At 44.1% G+C, this 13,023-nt stretch overlaps 1 protein-coding gene across 1 annotated transcript; it reads left to right on the top strand.

The window, feature by feature from the left end:
- The first annotated feature begins 2,445 nt into the window (after nt 1-2,445).
- On the top strand, nt 2,446-12,809 carry MRPL53 (mitochondrial ribosomal protein L53). The gene is made up of 3 exons (XM_075583036.1): nt 2,446-2,572; nt 4,217-4,329; nt 11,971-12,809. Exons 1-3 carry the CDS (start codon nt 2,469-2,471, stop codon nt 12,087-12,089), a joined length of 336 nt encoding a protein of 111 aa, XP_075439151.1. The 5' UTR covers nt 2,446-2,468; the 3' UTR covers nt 12,090-12,809.
- Nucleotides 12,810-13,023: the final 214 nt, after the last annotated feature.

Genomic DNA, 13,023 nt, shown 5'->3' with positions numbered 1-13,023 from the left:
CACCACCACCCGCTCCCCCCCCTCCTCCCGCGCAGACAGCGGGAGCACCGGGGACAGCGGTGGGGAGAAGAAACCCCCCGCTACCACCTCCATGCAGGCAGCAGGAGCACCGGGCACGTGGAGGGATCTGAGGTAAGCGGCGACCTGAGGGACATCCCCGCTCCCATCTCCTGCCCCGCGGCCTGTCCCGCGGTGACAGGGGGAAGCGGGGACAGGAGGGACATCCCCGCTCCCATCTCCTGCCCCGCGGCCTGTCCCGCGGTGACAGGGGGAAGCGGGGACAGGAGAGACATCCCCGCTCCCATCTCCTGCCCCGCGGCCTGTCCCGCGGTGACAGGGGGAAGCGGGGACAGGAGGGACATCCCCGCTCCCATCTCCTGCCCCGCGGGATGAATATGCGCTAAAGCGGCGGCCATTTTTTTCTTTTCGCGACCCCGTTAGTAACGCGGTGGTCTCGGGGTGGACCCCGAGACCCGCGTTATAACGGGGTTTAGCTGTATTTGGGACCCAGGTTAAATTTTTTAAGCTTCCAATGACAAGCTCCAGATCAGAACCAAAGCTAATAGCACCCTAGCTCTTGTTACTAGTTTTAAATACATGGGCATATGGTTTGACTCCCATTTAACATTTGGGATGCACATTGATACCCTGACATCCAAAACCTATGCCAAACTAGGTGTACTTTACAGGAACAAATCCTCCCTATTTCTGCTGGTCAGAAAGCGTATCGCACAGCAGATGCTAATGCCAATTATCGTATCAACATAGTATACGGCTCGGCACCCCAAACCCACCTTAGCAAACTTGATACCCTCTACAATTCAAAATGCCGTTTTGTTCTACAATGCAACTACCACACACATTACTGCAAAATGCACAAAGAACTAGATTGGTCACCACTTGAGTCTAGGTGCAAAGTTCATCTCTCCTGTCTTGCCTTCAAATACTTTCTTGGGCAAGCTACCCATGTACCTGAGCTCCTCACCCCTACCACATGCAGCATTTATCATCTGAGATCTGACTCCAAAAGACTGTTCATGGTCCCAAGGTTCAGCAAAGTATCCGGCCGTTCCTCCTTCTTACCGTGCACCCCAAAACTGGAACAACCTACCGGAGACTCTCACATCCACCACTAGTCTAAGTTCATTCAAAACTAAGGCTGTCTCACATTTTCATCTGATCTGTAACTGTTGCATACGTCTATAATATATATTATCTCTAACTGTGCATGCAATATCTTGTATATAGTGTATACCCTATTCACTTAAGTCACTATGTATTTGTAACCACGTATTATTTGTCATAACTCTATGCCCAGGACATACTTGACAACGAGAGGTAACTCTCAATGTATTACTTCCTGGTAATTTTTTTTTATAAATAAATAAAGGAACGAGGAGGAGGGTGGTGGTGAGGAAGGACGAGGAGGAGGCGGTGGTGGTGGGAGAGGAGGATGGTGGTGTGGGAGGATGATGAGGAAGGAGGGTTAGGATGAGGGGGGTGAGAGGGAGGGTGAGAAAATGAGGGGGATTGCAACAAAGTAGTGGGAGAGGAGCCTTAAGATCAGTATTGATCACCAAGTATGACTGCAGCTATGTTATTTATAAATGATCTGACTGTCATTTTTTTTACATTTCACTCCAAGTTTACACAATTTCATATTCTATTCGTAAAAAATGCTGGGAGGGTGCTCAATCCCCAAACCCCTCCCCAGATTTTTTCCCCAAAAAAGAATATGAAATGGTGCATACGTGGAGTGAAATTTAGAAAAAAGTAAGTAACGGTCAGATAATTTATAAATAAAATACTTCCCCACCGATTTTTCAAGCGGGTCAGATTTTTAATCTTTGTGTCAGTATTTTTGGAGAAGCCATCTCTGGTAACCCTAGAACTTCTTTACCTCCGGTGGTGCAAGCTTAGGCTTTGCCTATAGTGCCGGCGACGGCGATACGATGGGTGACAGTTATGTTTCGCCGGTCGGCGGCATCGTGGGATTCCCGCAATTTGATTTGTTAAAGGGCCGTCACGTGACGCGACGGCCCTTGAAATATCAAATTTTGCCGGGCCGGGTTTTCGGGGCGGCGCTTGTCGTCGTCGCGTGCGAGGCGGCGGAAATGCTTTTGTTTTTGGGCGAATTCGCGTCGCCGGCACTATAAGCACGGCCTTAGTAAACATAAGAAATCTGTGTCAGATGTAAGAACACTCATTAATTAATCACTTCAACAAAAACATATGTTTATAATGTGATGTTTGTCTTGATACCTTACAATGTGATGTCTAGACATACAGCACAACAGAATCGAATGTGGTAGGTAGCACACAGTGTAAAAAAAACATAGCTTTGAAGCGAAGTTCTTTATTAACTACATTTCCCACAGTGCTTTGCTGTGGGAGCAGGTTGATCTGGTTGAGGAGGAGTCTGGGAGGTGTAGTTCGCTCTTCTGATTGGCTGATTAGGCGCATCGTGTATGCAGGATAAAATGGCTGCCTCCAGGAGTGGAGTGGTGCTGAAGTCAGTAAAGGAAATTGCTGTTCGGTTTTGTCCTTTCGAGTTTAATGTTCGCTCCACTAGGTGAGAAAATGTCCAGTGCTAATAGAGAGGCTATTATGTTTTAATACTATTCCTATCAGATGTCTTGTACAGATCATATCTGACCCCAGTCAGGGTCTTCCTAGTTTAAAGGTCATTCATTGTATTTAAACATGTTACAAGTAGTTTTACTTTGGCAAAAAAATAAATGTTTAGTGTATTTAGAAAAGTTTAATATTTACTGAGTATAATGCATATATTTAATTAGGATTATCCAAGGTTTGTGTATGAAAGACTTCCTGCTGCAAAATAATACCATTTTGCACTTGAGACCAATAGATAACAGCCCATATTTACTAAACGGTGCGATTCCACAAATATTAACTTCAGGGGGTTTGCATTTTAAAAGCTATTCTGGTAGGACACCAAGATGATTTTTAAATGGGGTGCATCAAGGCAATTTTGGATTCAATGTTTTTATCTTCAATGCGTGCAGGGACTTTACTCCTGTTTGCTCAGTAGGTGGAGTGAGAGATTATTTTATACAGTATATGAATTAGATTGTTCTACAGGATGCAATAAAAGAGGGGACATTAAATATATGTGTTGGAGCTGGGGTAAGGCTGGACATATTATGAACAAATTCTATATCAGCAAGCAATATTTTTTCACATTTTGTTTATTAGCATCAAAAAAGATCGGCGGTAGTGTAAACGTAACGGGCTAATAACGTGCATCACTTGTAGGAAACTCTTAATTTTCGTAAAAATTAAAGCGAGAAAATGGTGCTGTCTGTGAAACCAATTTTCTCTGCTTTGATACATCATCCCTAGTGTGTGTATAACATTTAAGGTGGGTTCATATTTCCCGTGGGGGTTCAGCCAATCCAAGGGAATTAAGATTAGCAATTTAAACATTTCAGGATAAAGCTGGCCTTCAAGTATCCTGCATGTTACATGGGAAGCATCATCCTGTCCAATATAAAACCTTTAGTGTCTGGAAGTTTTTTGTCATGTTTTAGCCAGATGGCAATCCTAGTGCCATTAAAAGTTGTGGATATACCATATCAAGGGACTTTTCATGGTCACAAGGTTCAACAAAGTATCCGGCTGCTCCGCCTTCTCTTACCTTGCACCCCAAAACTGGAACAATCTACCAGAGACTCTCAAATCCACCACCAGTCTAAGTTCTTTCAAAACTAAAGCTGTCTCACATTTTAATGTGGTCTGTAACTGTTACATATGCGTATAACTTATTTTATCTTTAACTGTTCATGCAATGTCTTCATGTATAACCATGTTCACCTAATGTAATGCAATGTTTTTATAGATATAATGTATACCCTGTTCACCTAATGTACTCATGTATTTGTAAGCATCTATCTGTCATACCTGTGCCCAGGACATACTTGAAAACGAGAGGTAACTCTCAATGTATTACTTGCTGGTAAAACTTTTTTATAAATAAATATGACACAAGAATGCAAAGGTTTAATTAGCAATCAATACCCCTACTTCTTTTTTTAACATTGTGATTTTTATGTATAATCAGAACCAGCGGGGACTTCTGGAGGTACCCCCTTCTTTTCTCAATTCCAGGAACCCCAGCTCCTTAGTAATTTACCACTTAATGTACCACCACTACACTAGTTGAAGGTTCATGTTTTCCGTTTTTTTTTCCCCCCAGAGAATTTTTGGAAGCCATTAGCACTGAAAAAGTACGCTCTACCAATATTAACTGTGCAGTGATTGCAGACGTAAGGCATGATAAGTCTGAGCCACAGGTAGACATTCTATTTGGTAAGTTGTCTTATTTATATTGTATTTTCAAGTTCTGAATTGTGTTGTTTTTAGAGGAATACAAGTGCTGTGCAATCCTGGTTGATGCTGCATTACCATGTCACTATGTTCTGTATTCAACTATGCTGCATGGCTGTGTTCTGCATATTAGTATGCTGCATGGCTGCCTTGCTGTGTTTTGCATATTACTATGCTGCATGGCTGCCTTGCTGTGTTTTGCATATTACTATGCTGCATGGCTGCCTTGCTGTGTTCTGCATATTACTATGCTGCATGGCTGCCTTGCTGTGTTCTGCATATTACTATGCTGCATGGTTTTCTCAGTGTGTTCTGCATATTACTATGCTGCATGGCTGTGTTCTGCATATTACTATGCTGCATGGCTGTCTCGCTGTGCTCTGCATATTACTATGCTGCATGACTGTGTTCTGCGTATTACTATGCTGCATGGCTGTCTCGCTGGGTTCTGCATATTACTATGCTGCATAGCTGTCTCGCTGGGTTCTGCATATTACTATGCTGCATGACTGTGTTCTGCATATTACTATGCTGCATGGCTGGGTTCTGCATATTACTATGCTGCATGGCTGGGTTCTGCATATTACTATGCTGCGTGGCTGTGTTCTGCGTATTACTATGCTGCATGGCTGTGTTCTGCGTATTACTATGCTGCATGGCTGTGTTCTGCATATTACTATGCTGCATGGCTGGGTTCTGCATATTACTATGCTGCATGGCTGTCTCGCTGGGTTCTGCATATTACTATGCTGCATGGCTGTCTCGCTGGGTTCTGCATATTACTATGCTGCATTGCTGTCTCGCTGGGTTCTGCATATTACTATGCTGCATGGCTGTCTCGCTGGGTTCTGCATATTACTATGCTGCATGGCTGTGTTCTGCGTATTACTATGCTGCATGGCTGTCTCGCTGTGTTCTGCATATTACTATGCTGCATGGCTGTCTCGCTGGGTTCTGCATATTACTATGCTGCATGGCTGTCTCGCTGTGTTCTGCATATTACTATACTGCATGGCTGTCTCGCTGGGTTCTGCATATTACTATGCTGCATGGCTGTCTCGCTGGGTTTTGCATATTACTATGCTGCATGGCTGGGTTCTGCATATTACTATGCTGCATGGCTGTCTCGCTGGGTTCTGCATATTACTATGCTGCATGGCTGGGTTCTGCATATTACTATGCTGCATGGCTGGGTTCTGCATATTACTATGCTGCATGGCTGTGTTCTGCGTATTACTATGCTGCATGGCTGTCTCGCTGTGTTCTGCATATTACTATGCTGCATGGCTGTCTCGCTGGGTTCTGCATATTACTATGCTGCATGGCTGGTTCTGCATATTACTATGCTGCATTGCTGGGTTCTGCATATTACTATGCTGCATGGGTGTCTCGCTGTGTTCTGCATATTACTATGCTGCATGGCTGTGTTCTGCATATTACTATGCTGCATGGCTGTCGCTGGGTTCTGCATATTACTATGCTGCATGGCTGTCTTGCTGTGTTCTGCATATTACTATGCTGCATGGCTGTCTTGCATTGTTCTGCCTATTACTATGCTGCATGGCTGTCTCGCTGGGTTCTGCATATTACTATGCTGCATGGCTGTGTTCTGCGTATTACTGTGCTGCATGGCTGTCTTGCATTGTTCTGCATATTACTATGCTGCATGGCTGTCTCGCTGGGTCCTGCATATTACTATGCTGCATGGCTGTCTTGCATTGTTCTGCATATTACTATGCTGCATGGCTGTCTCGCTGCGTTCTGCATATTACTATGCTGCATGGCTATCTCGCTGGGTTCTGCATATTACTATGCTGCATGGCTGTCTTGCTGTGTTCTGCATATTACTATGCTGCATGGCTGTCTTGCTGTGTTCTGCATATTACTATGCTGCATGGCTGTGTTCTGCATATTACTATGCTGCATGGCTGTCTCGCTGTGTTCTGCATATTACTATGCTGCATGGCTGTCTTGCATTGTTCTGCATATTACTATGCTGCATGGCTGTCTTGCATAGTTCTGCATATTACTATGCTGCATGGTGATCTCGCTGTGTTCTGCATATTACTATGCTGCATGGCTGTCTCGCTGGGTTCTGCATATTACTATGCTGCATGGCTGTCTCGCTGGGTTCTGCTTATTACTATGCTGCATGGCTGTCTTGCATTGTTCTGCATATTACTATGCTGCATGGCTGTCTCGCTGTGTTCTGCATATTACTATGCTGTATGGGTGTCTCGCTGTGTTCTGAATATTACTATGCTGCATGGCTGTGTTCTGCGTATTACTATGCTGCATGGCTGTCTCGCTGTGTTCTGCATTTTACTATGCTGCATGGCTGGTTCTGCATATTACTATGCTGCATGGCTGGGTTCTGCATATTACTATGCTGCATGGCTGTCTCGCTGTGTTCTGCATATTACTATGCTGCATGGCTGTCTCGCTGTGTTCTGCATATTACTATGCTGCATGGCTGTCTCGCTGGGTTCTGCATATTACTATGCTGCATGGCTGTCTCGCTGGGTTCTGCATATTACTATGCTGCATGGCTGTCTTGCATTGTTCTGCATATTACTATGCTGCATGGCTGTCTCGCTGGGTTCTGCATATTACTATGCTGCATGGCTCTGTTCTGCATATTACTATGCTGCATGGCTGTCTTGCATTGTTCTGCATATTACTATGCTGCATGGCTGTCTCCCTGGGTTCTGCATATTACTATGCTGCATGGCTGTGTTCTGCGTATTACTGTGCTGCATAGCTGTCTTGCATTGTTCTGCATATTACTATGCTGCATGGCTGTCTCGCTGGGTTCTGCATATTACTATGCTGCATGGCTGTCTTGCTGTGTTCTGCATATTACTATGCTGCATGGCTGTCTTACATTGTTCTGCATATTACTATGCTGCATCGCTGTCTCGCCGTGTTCTGCATATTACTATGCTGCATGGCTGTCTTGCTGGGTTCTGCATATTACTATGCTGCATGGCTGTCTTGCTGTGTTCTGCATATTACTATGCTGCATGGCTGTGTTCTGCATATTACTATGCTGCATGGCTGTCTTGCATTGTTCTGCATATTACTATGCTGCATGGCTGTCTCGCATTGTTCTGCATATTACTATGCTGCATGGCTGTCTCAGTGGGTTCTGCATATTACTATGCTGCATGGCTGTCTTACATTGTTCTGCATATTACTATGCTGCATGGCTGTCTCGCCGTGTTCTGCATATTACTATGCTGCATGGCTGTCTTGCTGGGTTCTGCATATTACTATGCTGCATGGCTGTCTTGCTGTGTTCTGCATATTACTATGCTGCATGGCTGTGTTCTGCATATTACTATGCTGCATGGCTGTCTTGCATTGTTCTGCATATTACTATGCTGCATGGCTGTCTCGCATTGTTCTGCATATTACTATGCTGCATGGCTGTCTCAGTGGGTTCTGCGTATTACTATGCTGCATGGCTGTCTCGCTGGGTTCTGCGTATTACTATGCTGCATGGCTGTCTTGCTGTGTTCTGCGTATTACTATGCTGCATGGCGGTGTTCTTCATATTATTATGCTGCATGGCTGTGTTCTGCGTATTACTATGCTGCATGGCTGTCTTGCTGTGTTCTGCGTATTACTATGCTGCATGGCTGTCTTGCTGTGTTCTGCATATTACTATGCTGCATGGCTGTCTCGCTGGGTTCTGCATATTACTATGCTGCATGGCTGTCTCGCTGTGTTCTGCATGTTACTATGCTGCATGGCTGTCTCGCTATGTTCTGCATATTACTATGCTGCATGGCTGTCTCGCTGTGTTCTGCGTATTACTATGCTGCATAGCTGTCTCGCTGGGTTCTGCATATTACTATGCTGCATGGCTGTGTTCTGCATATTACTATGCTGCATGGCTGTCTCGCTGTGTTCTGCATATTACTATGCTGCATGGCTATCTCGCTGTGTTCTGCATATTAGTATGCTGCATGGCTGTCTCGCTGTGTTCTGCATATTACTATGCTGCATGGCTGTCTCGCTGTGTTCTGCATATTACTATGCTGCATGGCTGTCTCGCTGTGTTCTGCATATTACTTTGCTGCATGGCTGTGTTCTGCATATTAGTATGCTGCATGGCTGTCTCGCTGTGTTCTGCATATTACTATGTTGCATGGCTGTCTCGCTGTGTTCTGCATATTACTATGCTGCATGGCTGTCTCGCTGGGTTCTGCATATTACTATGCTGCATGGCTTTGTTCTGCATATTACTATGCTGCATGGCTGTCTTGCATTGTTCTGCATATTACTATGCTGCATGGCTGTCTTGCTGTGTTCTGCATATTACTATGCTGCATGGCTGTCTCGCTGTGTTCTGCATATTACTATGCTGCATGGCTGTCTCGCTGGGTTCTGCATATTACTATGCTGCATGGCTGTCTCGCTGGGTTCTGCATATTACTATGCTGCATGGCTGTCTTGCATTGTTCTGCATATTACTATGCTGCATGGCTGTCTCGCTGGGTTCTGCATATTACTATGCTGCATGGCTGTCTTGCATTGTTCTGCATATTACTATGCTGCATGGCTGTCTCGCTGGGTTCTGCATATTACTATGCTGCATGGCTCTGTTCTGCATATTACTATGCTGCATGGCTGTCTTGCATTGTTCTGCATATTACTATGCTGCATGGCTGTCTCCCTGGGTTCTGCATATTACTATGCTGCATGGCTGTGTTCTGCGTATTACTGTGCTGCATAGCTGTCTTGCATTGTTCTGCATATTACTATGCTGCATGGCTGTCTTGCTGTGTTCTGCATATTACTATGCTGCATGGCTGTCTTACATTGTTCTGCATATTACTATGCTGCATGGCTGTCTCGCCGTGTTCTGCATATTACTATGCTGCATGGCTGTCTTGCTGTGTTCTGCATATTACTATGCTGCATGGCGGTGTTCTTCATATTATTATGCTGCATGGCTGTGTTCTGCGTATTACTATGCTGCATGGCTGTCTTGCTGTGTTCTGCGTATTACTATGCTGCATGGCTGTCTTGCTGTGTTCTGCATATTACTATGCTGCATGGCTGTCTCGCTGGGTTCTGCATATTACTATGCTGCATGGCTGTCTCGCTGTGTTCTGCATGTTACTATGCTGCATGGCTGTCTCGCTATGTTCTGCATATTACTATGCTGCATGGCTGTCTCGCTGTGTTCTGCGTATTACTATGCTGCATAGCTGTCTCGCTGGGTTCTGCATATTACTATGCTGCATGGCTGTGTTCTGCATATTACTATGCTGCATGGCTGTCTCGCTGTGTTCTGCATATTACTATGCTGCATGGCTATCTCGCTGTGTTCTGCATATTAGTATGCTGCATGGCTGTCTCGCTGTGTTCTGCATATTACTATGCTGCATGGCTGTCTCGCTGTGTTCTGCATATTACTATGCTGCATGGCTGTCTCGCTGTGTTCTGCATATTACTTTGCTGCATGGCTGTGTTCTGCATATTAGTATGCTGCATGGCTGTCTCGCTGTGTTCTGCATATTACTATGTTGCATGGCTGTCTCGCTGTGTTCTGCATATTACTATGCTGCATGGCTGTCTCGCTGGGTTCTGCATATTACTATGCTGCATGGCTTTGTTCTGCATATTACTATGCTGCATGGCTGTCTTGCATTGTTCTGCATATTACTATGCTGCATGGCTGTCTTGCTGTGTTCTGCATGTTACTATGCTGCATGGCTGTCTCGCTGGGTTCTGCATATTACTATGCTGCATGGCTGTGTTCTGCATATTACTATGCTGCATGGCTGTCTCGCTGGGTTCTGCATATTACTATGCTGCATGGCTGGGTTCTGCATATTACTATGCTGCATGGCTGTGTTCTGTATATTACTATGCTGCATGGCTGTCTCGCTGGGTTCTGCATATTACTATGCTGCATGGCTGGGTTCTGCATATTACTATGCTGCATGGCTGTCTCGCTGGGTTCTGCATATTACTATGCTGCATGGCTGTTTTCTGGATATTACTATGCTGCATGGCTGTGTTCTGCATATTACTATGCTGCATGGCTGTCTCGCTGTGTTCTGCATCCTATGTGGCATGACAGTCTAGGACATGTGGTTTCGTCCGTTTTGCCGCGACCAAGTCTCCGCTTGCGTTTAGCCGCTACTCACCTTGCCGCCAAGGTAAGTCACTAACCTTATCCCTTACGCTATAAAAAAAATCCCTAATACCCCTCACAAAAATCCTTAGCCACACCTTACCCTAAACCCCCTACCCATACCACTGAATTAATCTTTAAATTAACTTACCTTGGAGAAGCGGCCAAAGCCAGCGAAGACTTGGTCGCAACGAGATGGCCACGTCCAAATGTCCCATTCGCTGCATGACTTCCTTTGAAACTACTATTCCTGAGAGTAAGAATGATGCGGGTGGCACACTAGAATAAAAGGTACCACCTATTTTTGTAACTGCATTAAAAAACACTGGTATATCATGTTTTGTAAGAGATTGGGGAATTCTCCTTCCCCCCCCACAGAACCCCAACTTTAACCTGTTACATTTTCTCCTATTTTGTTATTCGTTATCGACGACCGTTTTTTTTGATGTGTGACTACACTTGAACCATTTTTCTTAGTCTTAAACAACATACATGCCGTTGGATAACAATCTGCACCAAGCGTGAGAAAGCTGCTTAACAAATCTATTACATTGGAAGGTGTTTGCCTTCGGGGGTGGATTAGGGCTTTCCATGAATTATTTTTGGGAGGTGGTTTCTTGGCAGCCCGTCACACATTCCTTCCTTGGGTCTGAAGAAGGAGCTCCTTGGTAATGTCACTGCCCGCCTTTTTGTAGTGAGTGAACCGGGTATAAGTCCCAGGGTCGGCTCTGCTTGTGACCTTGGGCAAGTCACTCAATTTCTCTGAAATCACCACCCCCAAAAAATCAATTGTAAGATCTATGTGGTAGAGACTCATTGAGCCTGCAAAGTTCTACGCACAGTGCTGCCTACATTGTCAGTGCTAGAGAAGAAAAGAAATGTTCTTATAATAATCTGGTATTTCCTGATGTTCAATGGCCGCCCCCACTGTCTGGTTTGAACCACTCCATTTGTTTCCTCACTGCCACTTTATTTTAACAAGTGGCGGAAGAACTGTGGCCCATGTTTAGTTTGGCATGTCCTCTGAGGTATCCACCCTTATAACATTTGGGAGGCGGGCTACCACCCATTTTTGGCTGCCCACCTCCTTTTCCTTCCAATTTTCTTACCCATAAAAAAAACAAAAAACATTCTTAAGTCACTGCAATGCCCCCACTGAACCTAGATTGAAATTTCTTTGGGGCAATGACTCGGTGTTCGGGAAATTCAGCGTGCAGAGCTCCGTTCACGGACTGTGTGTGTGTGCGCGTGTTGTTGTTGTTGTTGTTATTATTATTATTAAATGGCTCCATTCCAGTTTTTCCCCTTCTAATCTGATGACATCCGTGTATAAATTACAATACAGAAATTGGCAAGCTTGGTCATACACCGATCAGTATGTGGGTGAAAAGTAACTTCTCTGATTAGCTTCAACTACTGATATGTGCAAGTTTTGTTTCTTCTTCCATTCAAAAGCTCTCCTTTCTTCTTAGCTGATGGTGAAAGGCTGCTGATAAAAGCCGCTAATGTGACCTCCAAGGAAATGCTGTCGGCTTTCAACATTAGATGTGCTTCCAAAGACCTGCAAGCAAAAGAGAGCGCGAAAAAATAAAGCATCTGACAGTTTTTGTTTGATCAGTGTTTACAAAACTTCTGGTCATGTGAGCGGAGAGGAACGCCTGCAGCACAGAATTAGCAGGCTAAAGTTGTTGTATTTATCACAGAGCTTTTTTTCCTTTGATGAGTCCAGCTTGCAGTTTGAAATTCTGTTTACAATGACAGTGAACAGAGAGAAATAAAGTGTTGTGAACACATGAATACATTCAATTGTCTCTCCCTCTCTCCCCATACATATACATTCATTACATTTGTAAGTATTACTACCTACATTATATCTCTCTAGTGTCCATATACACTAAAGTATGCCAAGCTTTAGCACGTGTGTGTATGTAGCACCCTTTAGTTGATATGGACCTAAATGTAGGTTGTATAGAAAACGGAAAGTACTTGTGAATGGCAAATACTTTATTCTTGAACACGTGTTTTTCTAATTAAAACCACACTCACTAAAACATGGTGGTAGCATTCACTGCAATACTGCTAATGCCGTTTAGTAAATGAGGTATTTTAAGCATAGTAAGGAAATGTTCTTTTCCAGTTTTGCTTTTTACGCTATTCCCTATTGTCAAGATATTTGCAATGTTTTAATAAATGTATGTGCACGCTTGGCTGTAACACATGACCCATTCACTTTAACCTACTTTGATGGTCCCTTTCTGGTAATACAAAGTAGGAATAAGGCAGGGATTGTAATAAATATATATTTTTTTTCTTCAAAAGACTGGGCGTGTTCTATAAATATTATGAATGCTTGCTTAAATAAGATCGTTGTCCTTCTGATTCTTGGAAAACATAAGTGATGATAACTGAAAACACAATGTACATGTAAACAATGTGGGGTACAGAACAGGTCTGCGCTCTGTGTCTTTGGGGTAATTCTATATATTCTTTAAGGACCCTTTTTGAGTGAAAATCCCCATTGAGGA

The sequence above is a fragment of the Ascaphus truei genome, chromosome 2 (assembly GCF_040206685.1).
Source record: "Ascaphus truei isolate aAscTru1 chromosome 2, aAscTru1.hap1, whole genome shotgun sequence".
NCBI classification, from domain to species: domain Eukaryota; kingdom Metazoa; phylum Chordata; class Amphibia; order Anura; family Ascaphidae; genus Ascaphus; species Ascaphus truei.
Note: the sequence above shows the minus strand (reverse complement) of the source record. Positions and strands in the feature narration are given on the sequence as shown.